General features: G+C 72.1%; 5 protein-coding genes across 12 annotated transcripts; 4 read left to right on the top strand and 1 right to left on the bottom strand.

The window, feature by feature from the left end:
* Positions 1 to 546: 546 nt before the first annotated feature.
* Positions 547 to 8,846, bottom strand: PIDD1 (p53-induced death domain protein 1). Of its 5 annotated transcripts, none has more exons than XM_062195618.1 (16): positions 8,830 to 8,846; positions 5,241 to 5,613; positions 4,454 to 4,867; positions 4,071 to 4,280; positions 3,934 to 3,988; positions 3,635 to 3,836; positions 3,431 to 3,556; positions 3,146 to 3,325; positions 2,921 to 3,068; positions 2,713 to 2,848; positions 1,850 to 2,000; positions 1,649 to 1,772; positions 1,462 to 1,580; positions 1,267 to 1,380; positions 983 to 1,182; positions 547 to 880 (listed from the first exon to the last, which is right to left on the bottom strand). In XM_062195618.1, the coding sequence occupies exons 2-16, from the start codon at positions 5,533 to 5,535 to the stop codon at positions 634 to 636; spliced, it is 2,721 nt and encodes a 906-aa protein (XP_062051602.1). In that variant the 5' UTR covers positions 5,536 to 5,613; positions 8,830 to 8,846; the 3' UTR covers positions 547 to 633. The 5 variants fall into 5 exon arrangements, with proteins under 5 accessions (XP_062051602.1, XP_062051603.1, XP_062051599.1 ...); XM_062195619.1 differs by lacking the exon at positions 8,830 to 8,846 and adding an exon at positions 7,842 to 7,962 and having other exon boundaries at positions 983 to 1,089; XM_062195615.1 differs by lacking the exon at positions 8,830 to 8,846 and adding an exon at positions 7,842 to 7,962.
* Positions 8,847 to 9,285: 439 nt separating this feature from the next.
* Positions 9,286 to 10,539, top strand: RPLP2 (ribosomal protein lateral stalk subunit P2). 2 transcript variants are annotated; one of them, XM_062197701.1, is made up of 5 exons: positions 9,286 to 9,370; positions 9,494 to 9,617; positions 9,710 to 9,758; positions 10,255 to 10,353; positions 10,427 to 10,539. In XM_062197701.1, exons 2-5 carry the CDS (start codon positions 9,495 to 9,497, stop codon positions 10,501 to 10,503), a joined length of 348 nt encoding a protein of 115 aa, XP_062053685.1. In that variant the 5' UTR covers positions 9,286 to 9,370; position 9,494; the 3' UTR covers positions 10,504 to 10,539. The 2 variants fall into 2 exon arrangements, with proteins under 2 accessions (XP_062053685.1, XP_062053686.1); XM_062197702.1 differs by having other exon boundaries at positions 9,294 to 9,367.
* Positions 10,540 to 12,161: 1,622 nt separating this feature from the next.
* Positions 12,162 to 15,954, top strand: PNPLA2 (patatin like phospholipase domain containing 2). The gene is made up of 9 exons (XM_062195622.1): positions 12,162 to 12,410; positions 13,578 to 13,810; positions 13,893 to 13,958; positions 14,206 to 14,415; positions 14,526 to 14,586; positions 14,725 to 14,880; positions 15,017 to 15,149; positions 15,257 to 15,379; positions 15,455 to 15,954. Exons 1-9 carry the CDS (start codon positions 12,224 to 12,226, stop codon positions 15,714 to 15,716), a joined length of 1,431 nt encoding a protein of 476 aa, XP_062051606.1. The 5' UTR covers positions 12,162 to 12,223; the 3' UTR covers positions 15,717 to 15,954.
* Positions 15,955 to 17,843: 1,889 nt separating this feature from the next.
* CRACR2B (calcium release activated channel regulator 2B) lies at positions 17,844 to 21,312 on the top strand. The gene is made up of 9 exons (XM_062197703.1): positions 17,844 to 18,484; positions 18,560 to 18,671; positions 18,910 to 19,108; positions 19,522 to 19,668; positions 19,769 to 19,859; positions 19,977 to 20,069; positions 20,179 to 20,345; positions 20,463 to 20,534; positions 20,613 to 21,312. Exons 1-9 carry the CDS (start codon positions 18,323 to 18,325, stop codon positions 20,776 to 20,778), a joined length of 1,209 nt encoding a protein of 402 aa, XP_062053687.1. The 5' UTR covers positions 17,844 to 18,322; the 3' UTR covers positions 20,779 to 21,312.
* Positions 21,313 to 21,444: 132 nt separating this feature from the next.
* Positions 21,445 to 25,089, top strand: CD151 (CD151 molecule (Raph blood group)). Of its 3 annotated transcripts, none has more exons than XM_062195625.1 (9): positions 21,445 to 21,526; positions 22,411 to 22,470; positions 23,118 to 23,208; positions 23,306 to 23,497; positions 23,567 to 23,641; positions 23,765 to 23,869; positions 23,946 to 24,104; positions 24,275 to 24,361; positions 24,454 to 25,089. In XM_062195625.1, exons 3-9 carry the CDS (start codon positions 23,125 to 23,127, stop codon positions 24,511 to 24,513), a joined length of 762 nt encoding a protein of 253 aa, XP_062051609.1. In that variant the 5' UTR covers positions 21,445 to 21,526; positions 22,411 to 22,470; positions 23,118 to 23,124; the 3' UTR covers positions 24,514 to 25,089. The 3 variants fall into 3 exon arrangements, with proteins under 3 accessions (XP_062051609.1, XP_062051607.1, XP_062051608.1); XM_062195623.1 differs by having other exon boundaries at positions 21,446 to 21,526; positions 23,083 to 23,208; XM_062195624.1 differs by lacking the exon at positions 21,445 to 21,526 and having other exon boundaries at positions 22,153 to 22,470; positions 23,083 to 23,208.
* The last annotated feature ends 30 nt before the right edge of the window (positions 25,090 to 25,119 follow it).

Raw genomic sequence — 25,119 nt, forward strand, 5'->3', positions numbered from 1 at the left:
GCCGAGCCGCGCCGCGCTCGCCTCCCCACCGCGCCGCGCCGCGCGCCCGCCTGCACCTAGGCGGGGAGGCGCGTCCGCTCGGCGCCGCGCGCGCTCCGCCCCCGGCCCCGGCCCCGGCCCCGGCCCGCACGCGGGCTTCGGCTCCCCCTCCCGGCCGCCGCGGCCACTGCGCCCAGCCCTGCCGCCGCCGCGCGCCCGCCGGCACCTGGGAGCCCGGAGTCGGGCCCCCAAGGCAGCGGCTTCTTCACGCCGAGGCCCCAGGGGCCGCGGGTGGGGGTGCTGTGGAAGGGGGGGGGTCCCGAGCCAGACACGTGGGCGCGCTTGGGGACCACTGGCCAAGCGGGCGGCCGAGGCAGGGACACACAGCTCAGCCACAGGGCAACTTTGTATCCGGTCAGCCACTGCGGGTACTTTGTAGCAGAGCCTCTTCCCGCTCCCTGGGGAGATGCGCAGCCAAGGCACACAGGCCCCTGCCGGCCTCTGGGCACCCAGCCACCCCTTGCCCTCCAGCCCCCCTCTGCCCCACACATGAACGGAGCTCTGGGAGGCAGATGGAACCGTCTGTATTTGTTGCACACACGACCACAGAGAGGCCGGGCGCTGGGGGCTCTGTCCAGCCCAAGCCGGCCAGGCCTAGGCCAGGGCCTGTGACGCTGGAGGGCCCGGCAGCGGGGGGTCCTCGGGGGCCAGGCCTGTGCGCCGGATGCTGTCCTGGTACTTGCGGTGGCCAAGGTCCAAGACCGCCCGGACTTCTTCGGCCACGTCCCGCCGGTCGCTCTGCTCCAGCGCCCTCACCAGCAGCCCCGCGGCCCCTGGCTGCCCGGCCTGGCGCTCCGCCCAGGAGAACAGCATGTGTCGGATCTGCCCGTCCAGGTCATCCCTGGGAGGGGGCAGAGAGACACTGGCACCGTGCTCCCTGGGCCCCAGACGGCGGCACCCTCCCTTCCCAGCCTGGCGCCGGCCCCACCCCGCCTCCCCTCACCGGAAGGCGTGTCGGATGCGCTGCAGCTCCCTGTAGGGCAGGCCCAGGTGCAGGGCCACGGTGGGCCAGTCAGGACCGAGGCGCCCGGCCACGCTCAGCAGGTTGGCCTGAGTCAGGAAGCCGTTCTCAGCGTCACCCAGGTTCAGAGGTGCCAGGGAGAGGCTGGCCCCCTGCCCCCGCCCCTTGGGCGCCCGCAGTCTCTGTGGCAGGGAGAGTGTGCAGTGAGCCCCTAACGCCACTCCACACCCTGTGCCCCCCGGGCCACGCCCTGCCCCTGGCCTCACCGGCAGCTTGAGGGGCAGAGTGGCCATCCAGAGGGCGTCCGCGCCCTTCCTCTGCCGGGCGGCCTCGGCCTCCTCGGGCACCTCCGTGGGCACCGAGCCCCGGTAGAAGGACACCTGAGAGATCAGGCAGGGTTCAGAGCTCCGGCGGGTGTCCGGGCAGCCCGGGGCCCTACCACCGTCCCTGCCCCGGCGCACCTGTCCTCGCACGGCCTGAGCCTCCCGGTCCAGGGCGGTGGTCACGTACACCTCCTTCACGTTCTTCAGGTGTGAGTAGAAGACGAAGCAGATCCTGCCCTCCACGCAGTCAGGGCGGTCTGGGGGCCAGGGGGCTCAGCAGGGGCGCACCCAGGGACCCGCCCCTCCCCGGGGGCACAGAGCCTACCAGCGTCCACCTCGATGCCCCGCTCGAAGGCTGCAAAGAACTTCTCGCCCTCGAACATCTCCACGGTGTCGGAGGGCTCGGGGCCTCGGTATCGCTCCAGCAGCCGCTGCAGGGTGGCGTCCACCTGCGGGCACCGGCGCGCTGCAGCCCGAAGCTTGTGCCATGCCCGCCCCATGCTGCCCGCCCCCTCCGCGGCCCCACCTTGTTCCGGGGCAGGCACTGCAGCAGGACCTGCTCGGGGTCCCGGCGCCTCTGCAGTGCGATGAGGTTCACGCGGTGCAGCCGCAGCCGCTCCCAGGCCTTGCGGGCCAGGTCCCCCACGCGGGCTTTGGTGGTGTACCAGAGCCAGTACCTGGGGGGCAGGTGAGCTGGGGGCTGGGCAGACAGGGGCGGGGCTGAGGGGGCTGGGGGGCTGACCAGGAGCAGTGACCTGGGGCTGGGGGGCTGATCAGGGGCAGTGAGTGACCTGGGGCTGGGAGGCTGACCAGGAGCAGTGGCCTGGGGCTGGGGGGCTGACCAGGGGCAGTGACCTGGGGCTGGGGGGCTGACCAGGAGCAGTGACCTGGGGCTGGGGGGCTGACCAGGGGCAGTGAGTGACCTGGGGCTGGGGGAGGTGCTGACCAGGAGGAGTGACCTGGGGCTGGGGGGGCTGACCAGGAGCAGTGACCTGGGGCTGGGGGAAGTGCTGACCAGGAGCAGTGACCTGGGGCTGGGGGGCTGACCAGGGGCAGTGACCTGGGGCTGGGGGCTGACCAGGAGCAGTGACCTGGGGCTGGGGGAGGTGCTGACCAGGAGCAGTGACCTGGGGCTGGGGGAAGCTGACCAGGGGCAGTGACCTGGGGCTGGGGGGCTGACCAGGGGCAGTGACCTGGGGCTGGGGGAGGTGCTGACCAGGAGCAGTGACCTGGGGCTGGGGGAGGTGCTGACCAGGAGCAGTGACCTGGGGCTGGGGGGGCTGACCAGGAGGAGTGAGTGACCTGGGGCTGGGGAGGCTGACCAGGGGCAGTGAGTGACCTGGGGCTGGGCACACAGGGATGGGGCTGAGGGCGTGGGGGGGCACTGACCAGGAGAAGTGTGTGACCTGGAAGCGTGCATACAGGTGGGTGACCTCCAGCGCCACGGCAGCCGTGATGTCATCCCATGTGGCCTCAGGGGGGGCCCGGTGCAGCAGGTGCAGGCGGGAACGGTCCAGGTCGAGGCCTGGACAGGACGGGACAGCAGGCTGAGCCCCTGCTCAGCCACCGGCCTGGGGGCCACACAGCCGCCTCTCACCTGTGAGGCCAGGAGGCAAGGGCAGCTGCACGGTGACGGGCCGCAGGAAGGGCGTGGGGCCGCTCTGGGAGAGGCGCAGCAGGGGGCTCACAGCGGCCTCGGGCTCCCCGAGCAGGGCTCGCAGCTCCCGGCCAGCCATGCGCAGCACCTGGGGCGGAGGGGCCGCCTGAGCATCCACTGTGCACGGAGGTGCCCCAGCCACCCGTGGCCCTACGCTGGCCGTACCTGCATGGACACGTGACGAGGCTCCTGGGTGGCCCCTGGGGGGAAGGTGACCTTGACCCCAGGGTGGCCCGAGGAGCAAAGCAGGGTCCCCTCTGGCGGCACCAGGCAGGCATTGGACACAGGGCGCAGAACCACGAGGAACCACGAGAAGTGGGGCACCTGGCAGCGGGCCCAGAGCCGCTGGGTCGGGGAGGGGTCAGAGGAGAGGCTGAGTCAGGCCGGGGGCCCAGGCAGAAACAGCGGGCAGGGGTGGACAGCACCAGGCCAGGCCTGGGAAGCTCTCACTTTGGGCGCCTCTTCCTCCAGGAAGGTCTCCAGGTCGCTCCAGCTGCCGTCGCTCCGGGTCCTGACCACCACCTCACGGCAGAGCCGGGTCCGTGGGGGGACAACGAGCAGCCACAGGCTTACATCCTGCCGGGCAGCGGGCCGTGTGAGGGCTGGGGCCGGGCCTGGGGGCTCCACGCCCACCCCCTCCTGCCTTGGCCGTGCCTGCCAGAAGGTCAGCCCATGGGGCCGCAGCTCCAGGACACTGCTGAGCAGGGAGTCGTGAGGGCCCAGCGAGACGAGGCCCGGCCGCGGCGGCCACAGCTGGTAGTGGATGGTGACGGGGGCGGTGGTGGCCCCGGCCGGGAACAGCAGGCGGACACCACGGGCCAGGGTCACGGAGCAGCCCCACGGGGTGACGGGAAAGCTGAGGGTGGAGGAGCGTCGGTCACACACACGGGGCCCCCGTGGACGCCAGAACCCCCAGGGCACGTCCCGGCCGCTCCTCCAGCCCTGCCGGGTACCTGTCCGCGTCCGAGGTCAGGAGCAGCCTAGGCATCTCCGGATCCGTGGGGGTCCCTGCGGGAGGGGCAGACGGATCCTGGGGGGGTGCCAGCGCCCACGTCTCCCCTGTGGTGCCCCTCCCCGGCAGCAGGCCTACCTGGGGGACTCGGGGAGGCTGCTGGGGCCTCGCCCAGGGGGTTCCCCTGCAGACGCACGAAGGAGGCGTCCAGGAGCTCAGGGGGCACGGCCCGGAGCTGGTTGTCCCTCAGGTCAAGCTGGGTGAGCAGCGGGAGGCCGGCCAGGTCAGCGGGCACGGAGGTGAGGCGGTTGCTGTGCAGGACCAGCAGCCGCAGGCACCGGAGGCGGGCTGCAGGCAGGCGGGGGCCACCCTTGCGGCCTCAGTGGGCCTCATGGAGGCCTTGAAGGCTGGGCTGAGGGCAGGCTGCGGTGCAGGGGCCCCTACAGAAGGGGAGGGGGCCAGAGCCCCACTGAGGCTGCAGGGTGCTGCCCCGGGAGCCCAGGGCCTCTGCTGCCACTCACCGAGGGAGGCCGGGACGCTCTGCAGCGCGTTGGAGGCCAGGTTGAGCTCAGAGAGGCGGCTCAGGCCCCCGATGGCGGCGGGCAGGGAGTCCAGCAGGTTCTCAGACAGGTCGAGGCGCTGCAGGGTGGACAGTGCCCCCAGCGCCACGGGCAGCGCCCGGAGCCGGTTGTGGGTCACAGTGAGGAAAGTGAGGGCAGGGAGGGCTCCCAGGGCCTCAGGCAGCTCCGAGAGGCGGTTATGGGACAGCAGGAGGGCGTCCAGGCCGCGCATGTGTGGGACGCAGGCCGGCAGTGTCTGCAGGCTGTTGAAGCTCAGGTCCAGGTGGGCCAGGCGGCCCAGGCCACTCAGCCCGGCCGGCAGCGAGGTCAGGGTGCCCGGGAGGCAGGCACCCAGCTTGTCCCGGCGTTGCCCTCCTGGGACGGGGAGGGGCAGACATGGCCTTCAGAGCCAGGGCCCTGGCTGCCAGCTCGGCCCTGCTGGCCCCCACACCTGGCGCAGCACGGGGACAGGCAGACCGGGCTAGGTGCTGCAGGCGCAGGGCGCAGGGATGGAGCCATGGCCCCGCCCCCAGCCAGCGCCGCCCACGTCCTACCCCAGGAGCGGCGTCCACACTGGATCTGCTCAGGGACTCCCCCGGGGCAGCCAGGCTCCAGGAGCTGGGGCCCAGCCAGCCTCAGCTTGCCAGAGCGCTGGGTATGGCTGGACCGGGGCAGGTGATGGGTGGGGCGGGGCCTGAGGCAGGGCAGCAGGGGACGGGGAGAGGTCAGACGCGGTGGCCGGGCTCACCTTTGAGGACCAGGGAGCGGAGGCGGGGCAGGTGTGCAGGCACCCGGGCCAGGGCGGCCTCCAGCAGCCCAGGGTCTTCGTGGGTGCTCAGCCGCAGGAACTCCACCTGCAGCAGCTGCGACGGCTGGGCGCACAGGTGCAGCAGTCGCTGGCAGCCCGCGGGGTACAGGTCCAAGCTCAGCTGCTTGCCGGCCAGGAGAGGAGCCGCCCCGGGCCCGGCATCCACCGCCGCCGCTCCTGCAGCATCTCCCGTGGCAGCTGCCTCGGGCTCCAGCCCCTCCGCCACTGTGGCCATCGTCACCCCCCGGCCGTCCCTGGGGGCCAGGCATGTCCCAGCTCGCAGGGCAGGCCTGCACAGGCAGGCCCTGGGAAGCTGCAGAGGCGGGGAGAGGATTGAGTGTGATGGGGGCTGGGTCTCTCCCCCCTTCCCCGCCCCTCCCCATCAGCCTGGGCTCTGCAGGGTCACTGTTGGGGGCTGTGGTCCAGCGTCTGAGGGGCACCGAGCATGGACAGCCCTGCCTGGGGTGGGGAGCCCAGTCTGCCCCAGTCCTGGGGTTAAGAGCACACCTTCGACCCTCTCGCGCATCGGCTTGGACCGGGGTGCCTAGGACCCGCACCTACCGCGCGGCCCCGCCGCTAGGGAAGGATCGCGGTCCCGGGCGTCGGGGGGCAGCTGCACACCCCGGCCGGCTCGCGGCGCCGCCGCGCACCCGGGTCCAGGCGCCCGCCGGGCTTCCCGCTTCCCGCTTCCCGCCGGCGCGTTTCCGGGCGGGCAGGCGGGGACTCTGGGCCCCGCCCCTCCAGACACGCCCCCCGCCCACCGCACGCGGGGCTGTTGTCACCCAGCAGAACAGGTGCCTGAGTGCTCCCAGCCAGGCCTGTGCGCCCTCCCCGCGCCGCCCCGCCCCTGCCCGCCCCTGCCCGCCCCGAGGTGGACCCGCGGCTCCCGCCAGGCCTCCCTCCTAGTGCCCGCCTCTTGGGCCATTTGAATGGGGGATCCTTCATAGGCCCAATCAGGGGTACTTCTGAGCCTCATGGAGTGTATTTGGGGTGGGCATTCGGTGTACCCTTTGAGCCCACAGCCGAGAGGCTGCTTAGGGTCCTGGCTCTGCACCCTGAAGCTCTCGGCCCCTGCCCCACGGGGCGGGGCACCCACTGAGCTCCAGGCTCCTGTTGTGGCCTGGCCCGCCCTGGCAGTTTAGGAGTCTGCGGAGTGAGCCTGTCTCTGGGACATCTCAGTCTCTTTCAAATAAAATGAAAACAGAAATTTAAAAATAAAATAACCACTTTGGGAAAAAAAGAGAGAAAAGGAGTGAATCTGACAGGTGCTAGGGAGGGAACCTTGGGAATGTTCCCCTGGAAGAGGGACCCCACCCACAGAAAGCCCCCAGCGGACACCACAGCCCCAGCTCTGCTCCCCGGCCCAGCTGCACCCCGGGAGACAGCGGGTGTCCCCGCCCCCAGGAGACCTGGATGGAGCTGCAGGCTCCTGGCTTTGGCCTGGCCCAGCCCTGGCTGTTCTGAGCTGGGGTCTGACCCAGTTCATGGATCTCTCTCTGCATTTCTTTTCTTTTCTTTCTTTTTTTTTTTTTAATATTTATTTATTTGAAATTCAGAGTTACACAGAGAGAAGGAGAAAGAGAGGAGAAAAGGAGAGAGGGAGAGAGAGCGAGCGAGCAAGAGAGGTCTTCCATCTACTGGTTCACACCCCAGATGGCTGCAACGGCCGGAGCTGGGCCAATCCAAAGTCAGGAGCTTCTCCCCGGTCTCCCACACACGTGCAGGGGCCCAAGGACCTGGGCCATCTTCCACTGCTTTCCTAGGCCACAGCAGAGAGCTGGATCAGAAGTGGGCCACCTACTTTCTTAGATGGCGGCCTCACTGCTACGCCACAGCGCCCGCCCCTCTCTCTGCCTTTCAAATCCAGCAGGTGCGCCCTCCAGGAGGGCTGGTTGGGTCCTGGCTGCTCCACCTCCCATGCAGCTCCCCCGGGTGCTCCGGGCCCCGCCCCGCACAGGGGAGACTCAGAGAGTTCCTGGACCCGGGCTGCAGCCTGGCCTCCCCGAGGCAGCCATGTGGAGAATGGACCATCGGGTGGAAGAACTTGCTGTCTCCCTGTCGCTCTGCTTTCCACATAAATACGTATTTAACACGACACACACAGAGATCCAGGGGCTGGTGCAGTGCAACTACCCCTGCACCCTACATGCATACTGGTTCAAGTCCAAGTCCCGGCTGCTCCACTTTCGATCCAGCTCCCTGCTGATGGCCTGGGAGGCAGCAGGAGACGGCCCGAGCACCTGGGCCCCTGCACCTACGTGGGAGACCGGGATGGAACTCCAGGACCCTGGCTTCAGCCTGGCCCAGCCCCAGCAGTTGTGGCCATTTGAGGAGTGAACCAGCAGATGAAAGACCTCTGTCTCTCCCTGGCTCTGCAGCTCTGCTGTGAGTGTGTGGGGGTCGCCAAGTCTGGGGGTGCAGCCCCAGGGACCAGGAGGGGCTGTGAGGCCACACCGGTGATGCGGCCTCCGCGAACTGCACGGTTCAGAAAGGCTGAGACGGGAAACTCGCTACTGTGATCACCAAAACCCAGAAACGCACCCATCTCTCCAAGAAGCATCAGACAGCTGCTTCTGGGACTGCACCGGAGTCCGCCCTCGCCAGGACTCGGCCCTCCCGCTTCCCGTGTGCCCAGGGTCCTGGTGCGTTAGAGGGGACGGCCGTGCGGTCCAAGCTCACACACGGGCTCGGGCGGGAGCTCAGTGAGGGGGCGCGCTCACACACCGGGCCCTGACCCCACGGACGGGGGCTCGGGGGCGGGGCGCGCTCACACACCGGGCCCTGACCCCACGGACGGGGGCTCAGAGAGGGGGCGCGCTCACACACCGGGCCCTGACCCCACGGGCGGGGGCTCGGGGGCGGGGCGCGCTCACACACCGGGCCCTGACCCCACGGACGGGGGCTCAGAGAGGGAGCGCGCTCACACACCGGGCCCTGACCCCACGGACGGGGGCTCGGGGGCGGGGCGCGCTCACACACCGGGCCCTGACCCCACGGACGGGGGCTCAGAGAGGGGGCGCGCTCACACACCGGGCCCTGACCCCACGGACGGGGGCTCGGGGGCGGGGCGCGCTCACACACCGGGCCCTGACCCCACGGACGGGGGCTCAGAGAGGGAGCGCGCTCACACACCGGGCCCTGACCCCACGGACGGGGGCTCGGGGGCGGGGCGCGCTCACACACCGGGCCCTGACCCCACGGGCGGGGGCTCGGGGGCGGGGCGCGCTCACACACCGGGCCCTGGCCCACGGGCGGGGGCGGGGCGCGCTCACACACCGGGCCCTGGCCCACGCGCGGGGGCTTGCGCTCCGGTCGGAGCCCATCAGGACGCGCGCCGGGCTGGCTCCCTGTGCCCTCTCAGCTCAGGGACGCTTCCCCAGGCCGCCCAAGCCCCGTCTCCACTACCCCAGCAAGCGTGAGCCGCCATGACCGCAGGGTCGCGGGCCCGAGCGGGTGACTGAGCCACACGTGCCGGGGCGCGCGGCCAGCGCGGGCGAGAACACGGAGGCCATCGGCCGGTCACGCAGACCTCGTGTCGCGCGCGGGGCCCAGGCGAAGCGGCTGGGAGCGCAGGCCGCGCCGCGCACACGTGCGGCCGCTCCGGGCCGGCAGGGGTCGCGACCTCCGGCAGCGGTGCATCATGGGACTTGTGGTTCGCGGCACCAGATGCGCACGCGCGTGGCGGCCGCGCTGCATGCTGGGCTCTGTAGGCGCCGCGTGGCATGCTGGGAGCGCTAGGCGCGGAAGGCAGATGAAGTCCCGGTCGGCCTTACTTCGCCCGCCAACCCGCCCATATCGAGGGACATTCGCCCCCACGGTATCCGGGAAGCCAGTCCCGGAACAACCTTTCGCTTTTGCCACGGCGACCGCCTGGGTAGGTAGCGGACGATGGCGCCTCTCCTGCCGTCATTGGCTGCGCGCCGCCGACGTCATCCGGAGGCGCCTCGCATTCCGGAGCAGAGGCTTCTGGGTAGCGGTTTACCCCCGCCCACTGCGCCGGCGCCTTCCTTTCCGCCCCGGACGCCGCCGAGGTCGCACGCGTGAGGCCCGTCCGCCGCCGCCGCCGCCGCGTGAGTGGAGCGCCGGGCCGCGGGAGCGGGCGCGGGGTCGGAGGGGTGCGGGGCTGGGGCCTCCCCGGGCGGCTCGCGGCCTGCGCGCGGGGGCCGCCGCGGTAACGCCGCCGCCGCCCGCAGCATGCGCTACGTGGCCTCCTACCTGCTGGCCGCCCTCGGGGGCAACTCCTCGCCCAGCGCCAAAGACATCAAGAAGATCCTGGACAGCGTGGGCATCGAGGCGGATGACGACCGGCTGAACAAGGTGGGGGCGCGGGAGGGCTGGGCCGGTCCCGCCGCCGCCGAGGGTGCGGGCCCCCGCGCCCGTGCTGAGCGCCCCGCGCGTGTCCCCGCCAGGTCATCAGCGAGCTGAACGGGAAGAACATCGAGGACGTGATCGCGCAGGGTGAGCGGGGGCGCGGGCCGCGGGCCGGGGTCCATCCTAATCCCTGCCGGCCGGCCCGTGGCCCGCCAGGGTTCGCTTGTGGACCAGAGCAGGGCGGAGCGGCGCGGGCGCCGGCGTCGGGGTCGGCGTCGGGGTGGTCCCGGCGCGGGCGCTCCTACAGCTCCGCTCGCGCGGGGTGGTCGGGGTGCGGGGCGGTCCCGGCGGGGGCGCTCCTACAGCTCCGCTCCCGCGCGCGGGGCGGGGCCTGGGGTGGTCGGAGCGCGTGGCTAGCATGCTGAGACTTGGTAATTTAAAAGCCGAGTTAGCAGACGGGGCCTTGGGGCCGCGGGATCCCTCCCCTAGGGCTGCGCCGGCCAGGCCGGCGGGGAGCGGGCGGGCTCGCTGTGGGGGGCTCCTGGCCCGGCCGTGCGACCCGGAGCCCCGCAGTCAGGTCCTGGAAGCGCAAGGGTGGGGAGGGGTCCTCCAGGCATCGCTCCACTCCCCCCCCCCCCCCCAGGAATCGGCAAGCTGGCCAGTGTGCCCGCCGGCACGGCCGTGGCCGTCTCTGCCGCCCCGGGCTCCGCGGCCCCCGCGGCCGGCTCGGCGCCCGCTGCAGGTGAGTGGCCGGGAGCCGGGGGTGTGGGCTGGGGTCTCCGCCGGGCGGCCGCTCACTGCCTCTGTCCCCGCAGCCGAGGAGAAGAAGGAGGAGAAGAAGGAGGAGTCCGAGGAGTCGGACGACGACATGGGATTCGGCCTCTTCGACTAGCCCCGCGCCCCCAATAAAGCCTTTGTACCTTGTGTATCTGCTGAGCCTCTGTGCGGGGAAGCGCCCCCTGCGGGCCGCGGGGACTCGCGGCGGGCAACTTGAACCCCGAGGTTTCTCTGCCCTTTATTAAGCTGTGTGTGAAAGGCTGAGGGGGGCAGAGCCTCCATCTGCCGGTCACTCCCCAGACGGCCGCGAGGACGAGCTGGGCCAGGCCGCGGCCAGCGCCCCGAGCTGTGTCCCCAGCTCCCACGGGTGCGGGGCCCAGGCACTTTGACGGGTTAGCAGGGCACAGTGGAGCAGCCGGGACTCGAGCTGGAGCCTGTGGGGGCCGTGGCTCTGACCCGCTGTGCCCAGCGGAGGAGTCAGTGCGTGGCTGCGCCTGGCTCGGCTGGGTGGAGGGGCACGGGTTCCAGGGCAGCCCCCCGGAAAGCCCCTTAGTGGAGGAGGCTGGAGGGGCCGGGGTCAGCTCACCAGGGGCTGTGGGGGCAGGGGTGACCCGAGCCTCCAGGGAGAGCGGCTCCCAGCCCTGGCCACGATTCCAGGAATCGCCCGCCCTGTCCCTGGCTCCCAGCCTCCTGGAGGAGGGGTCTGTCCCCAGAATGGCCCTGGTGCTGTGGAAACCGGGTCAGAGGTGTGCCCGGTGGCCGCGGAGGGCCAAGGCCTGCCTCCCGGCCTCCTAGGAACAGATACTGGGGAGGACTTCCAGTTCTTTGTGAGCCTCCTGGACCTTCTACGGTGGCCCTGGGGAGCTGGCCCCTCCCTCTGAGGGTCTCCTGGCAGTCCCTGGCCACACCAGTCTGGCTACACCCTCCCACCTCGGTCGGGCTCGGTTCTCCAGGACCCCGTTCTCAACCGTGCACCCCTTTCCTGTTGACCCTGGGCAGTTACCGCCTCAGGGGAGCCCTCCCGCACCTGTGACACGGCTCACTCCTCAGGCCCATTGGGGCCGGCTGGCCTGCCCAGCAGGCCTCGGGCTCGGTGGCTCTGGTCCCCAGGCCAGGGGCACGATCCCTGGTGTACGTGCCCGCCGACTTGCCAGGAGGCAGGTGGCCACGACCTGCCGCCGCCCCAGCCTGGAGGGGCCCCTACACCGATCCTGGGCCCCGGTCAGCCCAGCCGGCCACGATCACGGAGAAAAATGCGGAAAGGGGCGGGAGGCGCAGCGCCCGGAAGCGGGCGGGGCAGGGCGGGGGCCAGTCACCCCCAGGTGGACCAGGCGGCCTTAGGAGCCTCAGTCGGACCCCGGCACGGACCCAGGTGGGCGCGTGGGCCCGGGAGGAATCTGCGCGGCTCGCCGCGGGACGTGTGGGTCCTCGGACCCCAGGCCGGCTCGGCGCGGCTCCGAGTTGGGCAGCGGGGCCGTGCTCCTCGGCTTCCGGGGCGGTGTCGGGGGCGGCCCCGGAGGAGGAGGCGGCTCCGCGCGGCGCCGGCTCCGCACCAGGCTCCGAGAGTGCCCCCGGCCCGCGCCGCCACCCCCGCGCGTCCGGGGCTTCGTCGGGTTTCGGCGGCTCCCGCGGCCGGCTCCAGCGGGGCTGCGGGCATCTCGGCGCCGGGGGCGGGGCCCGGGGCGCGGCCGTTCCCCGCGCGCCCCCATTGGCCCCGCGCGCCGGCCCCGCCCCGCCCCGCGCTAAAAGCGCCTCCCGCGCCACCCTCGGCAGCGCCCCCGCCTCCGCCGGCGGAGACCCGGAGCCGAGCCCCGCGCGGCCGGCCGCCCGCCGCGATGTTCCCGCGGGAGAGCAAGTGGAACATCTCGTTCGCGGGCTGCGGCTTCCTGGGCGTCTACCACGTCGGCGTGGCCTCCTGCCTCCGCGAGCACGCGCCCTTCCTGGTGGCCAACGCCACGCACATCTACGGCGCCTCGGCCGGGGCGCTCACGGCCACCGCGCTCGTCACGGGCGCCTGCCTGGGTGAGCGGGGACCCGCGGGCGGGCGGCGGGCGCAGGGTGTGCGGGGTGGCGGCCCGCGGGCGGGGCCTGGTGTGTTTTGCTCGGACGGTGCTGGGCTCCACTGGGGAGGGCCCGGCCGGCCGGCAGGTGCAGTCCGAGCTGTTCCATTGGAAAGGGAACTCGGGGGCGGGGCCGCGGCGGGGGAGGAGGAACTCGGGTCCACCCCCCTCCCGGCCCTCGGTCTGGGGGCCAGCGGTCACTGCGTCCTGGGGCTGTGCGGGTCCAGGCTGCGTGGCCAGGCCCTGGTGTGGCCCCGCTCTGCCCCGGGGACCTTGGGGGAGGGGTCAGCGGGTCTGGTGGGCAGGGCCGGCACTTCTTCCTGCTCTTGCTTACCGTGTGCTGGACTCCCTGGGGTGTTTCTGGACTCTGGAGCCCTGCGGTCAGCAGTACCCTAGTGGCCTGTCCACACACGCACTTCCGGCTGCCACGTGGGGAGCCGTGTTTACTGCACAAGGCCACTTCAGGAGTCCCCGGGGGCTGCTGCCCAGCCCCCAGCCCGCCAGGACCACGAGGGCCCCGGCCTGGGTGCCATGCCAAGCAGGCGCATGTCCAGGGTTCTCCTTGACCCCTCCTGAACCTTTGCCTGGAGGGCGTGGGGTGGAAGGCTTACTGGCCCCCCAGTCCTGCCTCCTCCCACTGACACAGGCCACAGGGCCAGGGTGGCGCAGCCCGCCTGCTCGTCATGGGGGTGCCATGCCCAATGCGTGTCCCCCAGCGACCCCCAAACACTCCTGGAGCAGAGGCTGTCCCTGAGTGGGCAGAGCCCCCCGGCCGAGAGGGAGGGCCCACGCGTGTCCAGGAAGGTCCTCAGCCATGCCCCCTAGAGAGACTGGCCTCACCCCGGCGCTGTCCTTGGGCTGCCTTCCCCACGGGGCCCCCCACACGTCAGCCTGATGTCTGTGGCCTGTGCCCCGGGCTGTGCTGGACTTTGTGGTCTGGGCCCAGCCAAGTGGGTGAAGCCCGTGCCCTGTCCCCTGTCCTGGGCTGGCTGCCACCCCGGAGCCGTGACTCACGGGGACGGGCGGTTGGGAAATACCAGGCAGAGGGCAAGTCCTGGTCGCTGCTGGCCGCACGGGGGTGGTGACGGGCGTCTCGGCGGGGGCCCCTGACCCTGGCCTTGGCGTCCAGGTGAGGCAGGTGCCAACATCATCGAAGTGTCCAAGGAGGCCCGGAAGCGGTTCCTGGGGCCCCTGCACCCCTCCTTCAACCTGGTGAAGACCATCCGCGGCTGCCTGCTGAAGACCCTGCCCGACGACGGCCATGAGCGCGCCAGCGGGCGCCTGGGCATCTCGCTGACCCGCGTCTCCGACGGCCAGAACGTCATTCTGTCCCACTTCAGCTCCAAAGAGGAGCTCATCCAGGTGGGCCCTGCGGGGCGCGCGGGGGGGGGGGGGGAGGGGCAGGGCGGACCACCCTGGCTCATGGTCCTGCCCGGCCCTGCAGGCCAACGTGTGCAGCACGTTCATCCCGGTGTACTGTGGCCTCATCCCTCCTGCCCTGCAAGGCGTGGTGAGTGCCCCTACCCGGGGTACCCGGGGCCCCGGGGAGGGGCGGCAAGGGTGCAGGGCGCCCGCCCCACCCCTTGCCTCACTTCTGGTGCCACTCAAGGAGCCGCACTTCCGGTGGCTGTCCCACCCCCTACCCCCACCCCCAGCTGCCCAGGCCGGCACGCGGCCAGAGCCCACTGGGTAAGAGGCCAGTAGCGGCGGGGCGGGCGCGGGCCGCACCTGTGACCGTGCGTGTGTCGCCGCCGCAGCGCTACGTGGACGGCGGCATCTCGGACAACCTGCCGCTGTACGAGCTCAGGAACACCATCACCGTGTCGCCGTTCTCGGGCGAGAGCGACATCTGCCCCCAGGACAGCTCCACCAACATCCATGAGCTCAGGGTCACCAACACCAGCATCCAGTTCAACCTGCGCAACCTCTACCGCCTGTCCAAGGCGCTCTTCCCGCCCGAGCCCCTGGTGAGCCGCGCCCTCGTGCCGGGGCGGGGGTGGACACGCGTCCAGCCTGGAGCTGGTGGGCGGACGAGGGGCGGGGACAGAGCACGCGTGCTCACCTTGCCCCGCCGCAGGTGCTGCGGGAGATGTGCAAACAGGGCTACAGGGACGGCCTGCGCTTCCTGCGGCGGAACGGTGCGTGCGCGCGGCCCGCGGCGGCGGGGGGTGGGGGTGGGGCTGTACCGGGCTGGTGCTGCCCCCTGCCGGCCGGCAGCGGCGGTGGCCGCGCTGGTCAGCCCTGCCATCCCGCTCCCACCCCCTCCCCCACCGCAGGCCTCTTGAACCGGCCCAACCCCTTGCTGGCGCTGCCCGCCGCCCAGCCCCGCGACCCCGAGCCAGCCGAGGAGACGCCTCGAGGAGAGGCCCCCTTGCCGCCACGGGGGCAGGAGGATCACATCCTGGAGCACCTGCCTGCACGGCTCAATGAGGGTGCGCATGCGCGGGCAGGGGCGCGGGGGCATGGAGGGGCCCAGCTGGCCTGCAGGGAACTGAGGCCCGAGGCGCGGGCACGCCGGGCGGGGCTCTGCTGTTCCGACCCGCGCCCACCTCCTACCCCCCACCTCAGCCCTACTGGAGGCCTGCGTGGAGCCCAAGGACCTGATGGCCACGCTGTCCAACATGCTGCCCGTGCGCCTGGCCACCGCCATGATGGTGCCCTACACGCTGCCGCTGGAGAGCGCCGTCTCCTTCACCATCCGGTGGGTGGCGGGGCACGGGGTCGCGCGAGGGGGCGCCGGGCCCCGCACTGTGGGAGGGCGGGCGGGCGGCCGCAGGGGCACAGACGCAGCCCCTCGCCCCTCCGCAGCCTGCTGGAGTGGCTGCCCGACGTCCCCGAGGACATCCGGTGGATGAAGGAGCAGACGGGCAGCATCTGTCAGTACCTGATGATGCGCGCCAAGAGGAAGCTGGGCAGCCACCTGCCCGCCAGGTGAGCCGCCGTGAGCGCCCGTGGGCCCCGCCGCCGCCTCGCAGCCCCACTGAAGTGCCCCCCCCCCCCCCGCAGGCTGGCGGAGCAGGGGGAGCTGCGCCGTGCACAGTCCCTGCCCTCCGTGCCGCTGTCCTGCAGCCAGGCGCTGCCCCGCTGGATGCGCAACAACCTCTCGCTGGGGGACGCGCTGGCCAAGTGGGAGGAGTGCCAGCGCCAGCTGCTGCTCGGGCTCTTCTGCACCAACGTGGCCTTCCCGCCCGACGCCCTGCGCCTGCGCGAGCCCGCGGACCCCGAGCCCTCTCTGAGCGCCCCCGGCCTGCCCCAGCCCCCTTGCTGAGCCGGCACTCCCTCCTCCAGAGCGGGAGTTTTGCTGTGAAGCCCCCACAGCCCCTTGCTGGCCACATCGAGTGGGGCGGGGGCGGAGCACCCTCCCTGGCGCCTCGCCCCTCCCACCCCCCCTGAGAACCGTGCACCTGCGCCTCCTTCCTGGCTTTTCCCGCTTCACAGAACTGTGTGAACAATTATTTATTTTCGCCAAGGCAGACGTAATAAATGGCACAGCTTGGCTTCGGCCACTTCGCTTCCACGTGTCCTTCCACGTGCACAGAGCCTGCTGCCCACCCCGTGGGCACTCAGGAATGCCACTCAGGCCTCTGGCTAGGCCCCACATCTGTGTGGTCCACGCGAGGGCACAGCTGCCCGAGAGCCACTGGGAGCGTTCTGCTCAGGATCCTTGCTTGCTAAATGAAACCAAAATGTTTACAGAAGGTGGCGATGGCACTCCCAGCTCAGGGTGACGCAGCGGGGGTGTGGGGCCGCTCCGGGTCCGGTTGCACCTTGGGCATTGCCACACAGCTGGTCCTCTCTGGCGCCCCAGGCCCTGCCTTCCCTCACACTCTGCTCCTGCCAGTGCCAGGGGAGACCACAGGGGTCTGCAGTCTGGGAGCAGAGCAGATCCCGGGTGCCGGGAACTCAGCTCTGTTGGCCCAGGGCTGGTGACCCGAGGGGACAAGGCCAGCACCCCTTGGCGCCAGGGGAACAGGAGAAGGGCTGTGGGCTTGGGTGCCTCTCCAGTGCGCTTAGTCCAACTGGGCCCACCCCTGCTTGCTCCTCCCAGAAGGTGGGGGGTGGCTGTGGCGGCACCCCCCAGCCAACAATAACGGTTGGTCCTAGACCTGGGGCCACAAGACTGGGCGAGCCGGCCAGGCAGGTACCAGGTGCCCTGTGCCAGGGGCCGCCCCCCTGTCCCTGTCAAGGTCGTTCTGGGGCCCAGCCTGCTGTGGTTGGACTGTCCAGGGAGACACCCAGGAGCCCCAGGTGCTGCTGGTGAGGGGAGAGGAGCCCTCCAGGTAGGTGCAGGTGGGGGTGCCCCAAAAGGTGGAGGGGTCTTCCCTCCACCCCACCCCCGCCTGCACTTGGTGCTGCCAGTGTCCCGGCTTGGCGCTTGCCATCGGAGAGCCGAGATCGCGAGGCGCCAAAGAGAGCGCCGGCGCGGGAAGCAGTTGCTCTGTTTCCTGCCTGCCGGCTTCCTGCACACAGGCGCGGGGGACCCGGCATCAGATCCTTGGGGCCGGGGGTCCTACTCGCCGCACTCCCGTGTCTGCACCCCCGGCCCCGCAGAGCCGTGACCCTGCTACAGGGGGTCGCCCGGTCTCCCTCTGGGGCATGTCGCTGCTCCGCTGGCCACTCGCGCCCTCCGGGGGTCGGGCCGTCCAGGGCAGCGCCGAGAGGCGGGGACACCGCGCGGCGGCTCCGCCCGGGACCGGGCCTTGCTGGGGTCTCGGTGTCTGCGGGGCAGTGGGGGCGGCTCGGGGCCCTGCGCCCCGCGGTAGGCAGTCGGGGTCTGAGCAGGGGCGGGGCGCGCCGCGTTTCCGGGAGGAGCTGCTCTGGCTCGCGGCAGGTGCGGCGGCTGCGGTGGCGCCGTCCCAGGTAAGCGCTCGCAGGTCCAGCCGCCGGGGTCCCTCCGCCGCGCTCGCCTGGTCCCCGCCCGCCCGCCGGGGCTGCAGTGGTGCCCGGGGAGGGGGGGCACCGGGGCAGGGGCCGGCTTGGCCCTGGGGGTGCGGGGAGCGGAGGCGGCTCGCAGCCCCACCCCGCCAGCTTTTCCTCCGGGAGCCCGGGGCCGGCCGCCGCGCAGCTTCCGGCTGGGACGCACCTCAGTCCCCTGGAGCCCGGCAGTCGCCGGCGGGGTGGCAGCGCTTCGGTTTTGGCCGCGATGCCTGATCCCTGCTGACCCGCCCTCTCCCACCGCTTCCTGAGACTTGCCTCTTTGGAGCTGGCCCCCTCCTCCCGACATATGGGTCGGGGGAGGGTCCCAGGTGGGGGGCCGCTGGTGCAGGCTGGGGGCCAGGCAGGTGGCTCTGATTAGGGGGTGGGGCACTCAGGTGAGGACCGAGGCCCCATGAAAGGGGCCGCTGGGGGTGGGGGGAAGGGATGGGAAACCCAGAATTTTGGAGGCCTTCTTAGAGAAGCCATGGGAGGCTCTGGGGCGCCCTGGGACCTTGCACCTGTGCCTGGTGGGGCCTGGCCCCCGGAGGGAGGGCCTGGCCCTGTCTACCAGCTGTCAGGGGCCAGGGCTGGAGCAGGTCCAGTGCAGAGGCCTAGGGCTTGGCCAGGAATGGCTGGGTCTTCGCAGGGGTCAAACCTAACGGGTACCCCTGGCTCCAGTCTCCGGTGGGCTTCTCTGCTCATCCCTCTTCTACACCCAAGAGGCCCCTGAGACTGCCACCCCCACCCTGCATTGGCTCCCTCTGGTCTCTATTGGCCAGTGCCACCCTGGGCAGCCCCCACAGGCCCTAGCCTGCCTCACCCACCCCAGTGACATACGGGGCGGCACTCCGCTGCCACCTGCCTTGTCACCTGGTGCTGGGCAGGTCCCTCCACTTGGTCCCCAGCTCACCTCCCCTCCCCCTCCTGGCTTCACAGTACAGCGGAGCCCCTGCTCCCATGGCCAGCCCCGGGCAGCCTGGGGCTGGGGAGGCCCAGGAGGAGGGGGAAGAGGAGGGGACCCCGGCGGGGCGGCGGGCTTCCGTGCTGCAGCAGGCCCGGGAGCTCTTTCTGCTCTGCGACAAGGAGGCCAAGGGCTTCATCACCCGGCTCGACCTGCAGGTGAGCCCAGCCCCAGCCCCCGCCCGCGTCCGGGAGGCCGGCCCGCACTCATCCCCGCTGCCCCTGCCCGCGCAGGGCCTACAGAGCGACCTGCCCCTCACGCCCGAGCAGCTGGAGGCGGTGTTTGAGAGTCTCGACCAGGCCCACGCCGGCTTCCTCACCGCCCGGGAGTTCTGCCTCGGCCTGGGTGAGCCCCAGGCCCTGCCTGCCCTCCTGAGACTGCCCGGCGCACAGGCGGCCGGAGAGCTGGCCTTTCTGCCCCCCAGCCCCTCCCTGGCAGCCCCAGGTGGGGCCGGGGCCAACAGGACCAGAACGAGGAAGAAAAACAGGAAACTCGGCCCTGAGAGTGGGCAGGACGTGTGCGGGAGGGGAGAGGGCCAGTGGGCTGATGACCCTGGTCCTGCTGTCCCCCCTCGTGCCCACAGGGAAGTTTGTGGGGGTGGAGCCCGCCCAGGGCACGGCCCCCTCCCGAGCGCCAGAGGAAACCTTTGAGTCGGGCTGGTCAGATGCGCGGGGCGCCAGGGGCTCTCTGGAGGACAGAGAGGAGGAAGAGGAGGAGGAGGAGGGCCAGGAGCAAATCTCAGCCCTGCTGGAGCAGCTGGGGGTGGCCCCCGCCCTGGGGGGGTGAGTGCCGCGGGCCCCCTTGTCCCCTCTTCTTCTGTCTCCTGGGGCACTCGCACCCACCCACCCCTTCTGCTGTCCCTCGGGGCACGGCCCCGACCACTGCTCCCACACTGGGTCCCTGGCTGTCAGGCCCAGCCTCTCCCACAGCTGGGAGGCACCGAGATTGCTCCACCACCACCCCCCGCGGAATTTGCATTCCAGGAGGCGGCTGCAGGGAGGAGGGGCGGCGGGGCACAGCCCAGGGAACACTGGACGCCCTGCAGCCACAGCACAGGCGTGGCCCCCAGAGCACCCGCGGGAGGGGAGCCCCGCGCACGGCACACGCGCCTTGGCCGTCCTGGGCGCAGGGGCGAGGGTGGGGCTCGCCAGTGGCACTGAGCGCTCCAGCTTCTGTCCCCACCCGCTCCCTCTAGGCAGCGCGCTGTGCGCGGGCTCTGGGCCAGGCTGCAGCGCGAGCGGCCGGAGCTGCTGGGCTCTTTCGAGGACGTGCTGATGAGCGCGACTGCCTGCCTGGAGGAGGCGGCCCGGGAGCGCGACGGCCTGGAGCAGGCGCTGCGGCGGTGAGGGCTGGGAGCCGGGCGGAGGGGCTCCCGGAGCAGCCGGGCGCGGGGGCCGCAGCGCCCGCAGGTTCTCATCGGCTGTCCGGCCCCGTCCCCGAAGGCGGGAGAGAGAGCACGAGAGGGAGGTGCGCTGTCTGTACGAGGAGCTGGAGCAGCAGCTCCGCCAGCAGCGCCAGCGCCTTCGCACGCAGGTGGGCGCGCGCCCCGTCCCTCCCCCGGGTCCCCGACACACCTGCCAGCTTCCCGCCTCGCCCCGCCCCCCGCGCACCACGTGGCCAGCGGAGGCTCAGGTGCCGGGTGCGTTCCAGAACCCGCCGCGGGAGGAGTGGAGGGGCCGCCTGGAGGTGGAGCTGCAGAGCTGCGAGCAGGAGCTGGAGCGCGCGGGGCTGCGGCAGCGGGAGGTGAGCCCGCGCCCCCTCCCCAGTGCTCCCGGCTCTGCCGAGGTCCCTGGCGCGGCTCCCCGCGAAGCGGCGGGCCTTCCTCGCCAGCCTCCGCCCCCGACACCCGCAGCTGGAGCAGCAGTTGCAGGCCCGGGTCGCGGAGCAGCTGGAGGCGCAGGCCCAGAACGCCCAGCTGTGGCGCGCCCACGAGGCGCTGCGGGCGCAGCTCGAGGGGGCGCAGGAGCAGCTTCGCAGACTGGAGGGCGACGCGCGGGGTCGCCAGGAGCAAACGCAAAGGTGCGGCGGGCGGGGCAGGCGCGGGCTCGGGCCACTTCCACCCCCCAGGGCCTGCGGGGCAGGGCAGGGGTCTCCCCCGCGGTCCGCCGCCTCCAGGCCGCCCCTCCCCGCCCGCAGAGACGTGGTCGCGGTGTCCAGGAACATGCAGAAGGAGAAGCGCAGCCTGCTGCGGCAGCTGGAGCTGCTCAGGTGCGGGCGGGCGCCACGCAGCCCCGGCCCCTCCGGGAGGGCAGGGACCCCTCCGACCTCGCCTTCTGCCTTCCCCAGGGAGCTGAACACGCGGCTCCGCGACGCGAGGGACGCCTGTGAGGCCCGGCTGCTGGGCCCCGGCCGCAGGAAGGCCCCGGCCACCGCCTGCCCGCCTGGGCCCACGCTCGGCGGCTGGACTCGTCCCCCCAGACGTGGCTCTGGCCACCTTCCCAGTGCACGGTGACCGGCCCGAGCCACGCACAGGGCGTTAGCTGGACAGGGCGCAGGGGCAGAGTAGGGATTGGGGGGCAGTGGGGCGTCTTCCTCCTGTCCGCATCGGTATCCAGCGGGGAAAAAAATCATAAAAACTCTGCAAATAAAGTCCAGGGACTGCCTCGGCCTCGGCCTCGTGCAAGTGCGCGGTACCTGTGCGGGGCACGTGGCCCTGGTGCGGGGCGGGCGGCTTCCGGCCGCGGGTCGTCCCCGAGCCCTCACCGTCCCTTCCGTGGGACCAGGCGGCCAGTGGAGGTTCCCACGCTCACCAGCCAACCCCGAGTGCGTTTCCCGACCCCCGCACGCAGCCCTGCCAACCGAACCGACAGACTGACAGGCCCCCGGGGGTGGGAGCCAGACGCACCGGCGCGAAGCCCCCAGCCCTCTCCCGCCCCGGGCCGGCCTCGGTTCCGCCGACCCCCTAAGCGCGGGGAGGCCGCCGGATCTCGCCGCAGTCCGGGACCTCCGCGCGGTGGTCGCTGCCTCCTCTCCAGCCCCTCCGCCAAGGCCCGCACTTCGCGAAGCTGGTTCAGACCTGCCTGGCGCTGCCTGCGGGCCGCGGGCGTGGCCCCGTCCAGGGGCGGGGCCTGGCGCCGTGGGCGGGGCCGCGACTCGTGTCGGGGGCGGGGCGTCTCGCCGGCGGCCCCTGCCGCGCATTCTCCGCTGCAGCCGCCGCCCCCGCAGCCGCCGCCGCCCGGGCCGACTCCGACGCGTGGCTGGTGAGTGCGCGGCCGAGCCGGGCCGGACGAGCGAAGCCGGTGGCCCGCAGCCGCTGCGCGCCTGGTCGCGGGGCCCGGCGTTTGCGCGCGGGAGGCTGCGCCCACCGGACGCGGCCGCAGGCCCTTCCGGGCGGCCGGGGTGGGGGAGGCGCCTCCCGGACCCTGGGACGGGCGGGCGTCCCCGCCGTGCGCGGCGCCCTGAAGCTCCCAGCCCGAGCGCCCCACGCATCGTCTCCGACCCCGGCCCCTTCCCTCCGCCCGCAGGCCCGCCCCTGCCCCGTGCACATGGGCGGGCCCCGGCGGCAGGGGTGACCTCACCGCGGACTGCGCCCGAACCCGCCTGCTGCAGAGCCCCGGAGCCCCCGCACTGGGGCGCGGGCGAGGCCCGGGACGGCTCTGCGCGCGGCCGCTGTATCTATTTCTGGCCACCCAGGCTCCCACGCTCCTGTCCCCGGGGGCTCACGGCCACCAGCAGGCCCTGGAGGGGCCGCCCTGCCTGGCCGGGTGGCGGGGATCCGGGCCAACCCCAGCAGCCTCACAAGGCCTGGGGCCTCTGAGCCGGCCCCAGGGGCACAGCTGTGCGTGGCCCCGGGAGTTGATGGGGGGAGTCTGAGTCCCCAGCGACGTGGGTGGGACTTGGGGGGCTGTGCCCCGCTAGCTGCTCTTCCGTGGGCAGAGGGCAGGGGTGGGGCGAAGCCCCTCCCAGGATCGGACTGTCCGGATGCCTTTTCTGCCCCACCCTTGTCCAGACAAAAATACCGGGCCTGGCCACTGCTGGCCAGTTTTCCCGGGGGCCCTGGCCACGGCCTTGGTGGCTAGCAGGCTGGGGCAGGGTTCTGCCTGTCCGCGGGAGCCAGGCCAGTAACCTGTTACCTGTCCTGCAGCCCAGCGCAGGAGCTTCCGTCCACCTGTCCCAGTCCCAGAGGTGTGGTTCCCGCCGGCGGGTGAGTGCTGGGCGGGGCTGGAGGTGAAAGTGCAGCTGGGCTCCCGTCTGGAAACCTGGCCCCGGGCGCCCAGCCCCAGTCTGCGCCCGGAGGCCTCTCCCAGTGCTCCTGCCCCCCCGCCAGCCTCTCAGTGCCCCCCCCCCGGCTGCCAGCCTCCCAGTGCCCCTCCCTCCCTGCCCTGCCAGCCTCCCAGTGCCCCCCCCCCGCCAGCCTCCCAGTGACCCTCCCCCCCGCCAGCCTCTCAGTGTCCCCCGCCAGCCTCCCAGTGCCCCCCCCCCCCGCCAGCCTCCCAGTGCCCCTCCCTCCCTGCCCTGCCTGCCTCCCAGCGGCCCCCCCCCCCCGCCCGCCTTTCTGCTGACCCTCCAGCTCCTGAGCCTCGGTGAGGGTGGGCAGAGCCCTGTCCCCTCTGCCCCTGGGGTGCCTCTGCGGGCCTGTCCTGGGCCTGCAGCCCGTGCCGTGCTGTGGGGCCGCGGGCAGGAGTGAGTCAGTGGGAGACGGCCCGGGTCCTCCTGGAGCCCACTCCGGGTCCTGGGCCCCTGAGCCGTTCTCCCTGGGAAGTGACTCACGTCCTGCCTGCCCCCTGCGCCCGGGCGTCTCCGGTCCCCCGGCCAGGCGTGTGCTCTGGGCCTCCGATCCTTCCCCGCCAGCCCCAGGATGGGCGAGTTCAGCGAGAAGAAGGCCACGTGTGGCACCGTCTGCCTCAAGTACCTGCTCTTCACCTACAACTGCTGCTTCTGGGTGAGCAGGGAGGGGCTGCCGGCGCCCCCCCCCGCCCCCCCCCCCCCCGCCCCGCCCCCGCCCCCGCCCCGGGCCTGACTCAGCACTCTGTCCGCAGCTGGCCGGCCTGGCCGTCATGGCCGTGGGGGTCTGGACGCTGGCCCTCAAGAGTGACTACATCAGCCTGCTGGCCTCCAGCACCTACCTGGCCACGGCCTACATCCTGGTGGTGGCCGGCGTCGTGGTCATGGTCACGGGCGTGCTTGGCTGCTGCGCCACCTTCAAGGAGCGGAGGAACCTGCTGCGCCTGGTCAGTGGGGGCCCTGGGGGGTGGGGCTGCTCCCGGGGCTCCGCCCAGAACGGGGTGTCTGTCCCCTAGTACTTCATCTTGCTGCTGCTCATCTTCCTGCTGGAGATCATCGCCGGCATCCTGGCCTACGTCTACTACCAGCAGGTGAGGGCCTGGGGGCACAGGCGGCCCCGCCCCGCGGCGCACAGCAGGCCTGGGGGGGGGGCAGGCGTCCGGCCCCAGCCCCCAGTGCTCTCAGCCTGACCTGGCCGAGCTGCCCCCCACCAGCTGAACGCAGAGCTGAAGGAGACCCTCAAGGGCACCATGACCAGGCAGTACCGGCAGCCAGGCCACGAGGGAGTGACCAGCGCGGTGGACAAGCTGCAGCAGGAGGTGGGTGGGGGCCCAGGGAGGGCCTGGCGGCCGGGGCGGCGTGGCGGCTCAGCCGACCCCGCTCTCGGCCCCGCAGTTCCACTGCTGCGGCAGCAACAGCTCGCGGGACTGGCGGGAGAGCGAGTGGATCCGCTCGGGCGAGGCCGGGGGCCGCGTGGTCCCCGACAGCTGCTGCAAGACCGTGGTGCCTAACTGCGGGCAGCGGGACCACGCCTCCAACATCTACAAGGTGGAGGTAGGCGGGCCCGGTGGGGTGGGTGGGCGCGGATGGCCGAGCGGGACCACGCCCCCACCATCTCTCAGGTGGAGGTGGGCGGGATGGGGGCGCGGATGGCCGGCTCGGGACCACGCTCCCATCTCCCAGGTGGTGGCGGGCCCCGCCCTCAGCACCCGTCCCCACCCCAGGGCGGCTGCATCACCAAGCTGGAGACCTTCATCCAGGAGCACCTGCGCGTCATCGGCGCGGTGGGCGTGGGCATCGCGTGTGTGCAGGTGCGGGCCCGCCGGGGCCGTGGTGGCGGGGGTGGGGGGTGGGCTGGACTGCAGCCGCGGCCCCGGCCCCTGCTCACAGCCCCGCTCCGCAGGTCTTCGGCATGTTCTTCACCTGCTGCCTGTACCGGAGCCTGAAGCTCGAGCACTACTGAGGGGGCCTGGCTCCCCGCCTCGCGCTGCTGAGTGGACACTACTGACCCCGAGGGAGCCACGCCCCCGTCACGCCCACCGCACCGGCCACGCCCATCACTGCTCAGCTGTCTGGGGGCTTGGGCTCCCTGCCTCCCACTACTGACCCCGAGGAAGCCACGCCCAGACCCCCACCGCACCGGCCACACCCCAGTGCCTTTCACTGCTCAGCTTTCTGCTTGGGGGGCCTGGGCTCCCGCCTCCCACTGCGGAGTGGAGACTACTGACCCGGAGTGGAGACTACTGAGGAAGCCACGCCCCTGCCCCCACCTGTGCCCGCCACACCCCAGAGGGCGGCCAAGTGCCTTTCACTGTACAGCTCTACCAGCGCCCCCTCCTGCAGGTCTTGGGGGACTCTTGGATGCCTGTGTTGGGTCTGCCCAGCCCAGGCCCTGCATGCTTGGTGGTCAGAGGCGGGGGGCCTGGCCGGGCCCTGGGCCCCTCCTCCGCCCCCTCCCCAGGAGGTCCCTGTGTGGGACTCACTGCTGTACCCCAGTCTGTCACGTGACAGGGGCTCAATAAAGTTCGTGCACAGTGAAGCTCTTGCCTCAGGCACGCGCAGGCCAGCA

The sequence above is a fragment of the Lepus europaeus genome, chromosome 7 (genome assembly GCF_033115175.1).
Source record: "Lepus europaeus isolate LE1 chromosome 7, mLepTim1.pri, whole genome shotgun sequence".
Taxonomy (NCBI): Eukaryota; Metazoa; Chordata; class Mammalia; order Lagomorpha; family Leporidae; genus Lepus; species Lepus europaeus.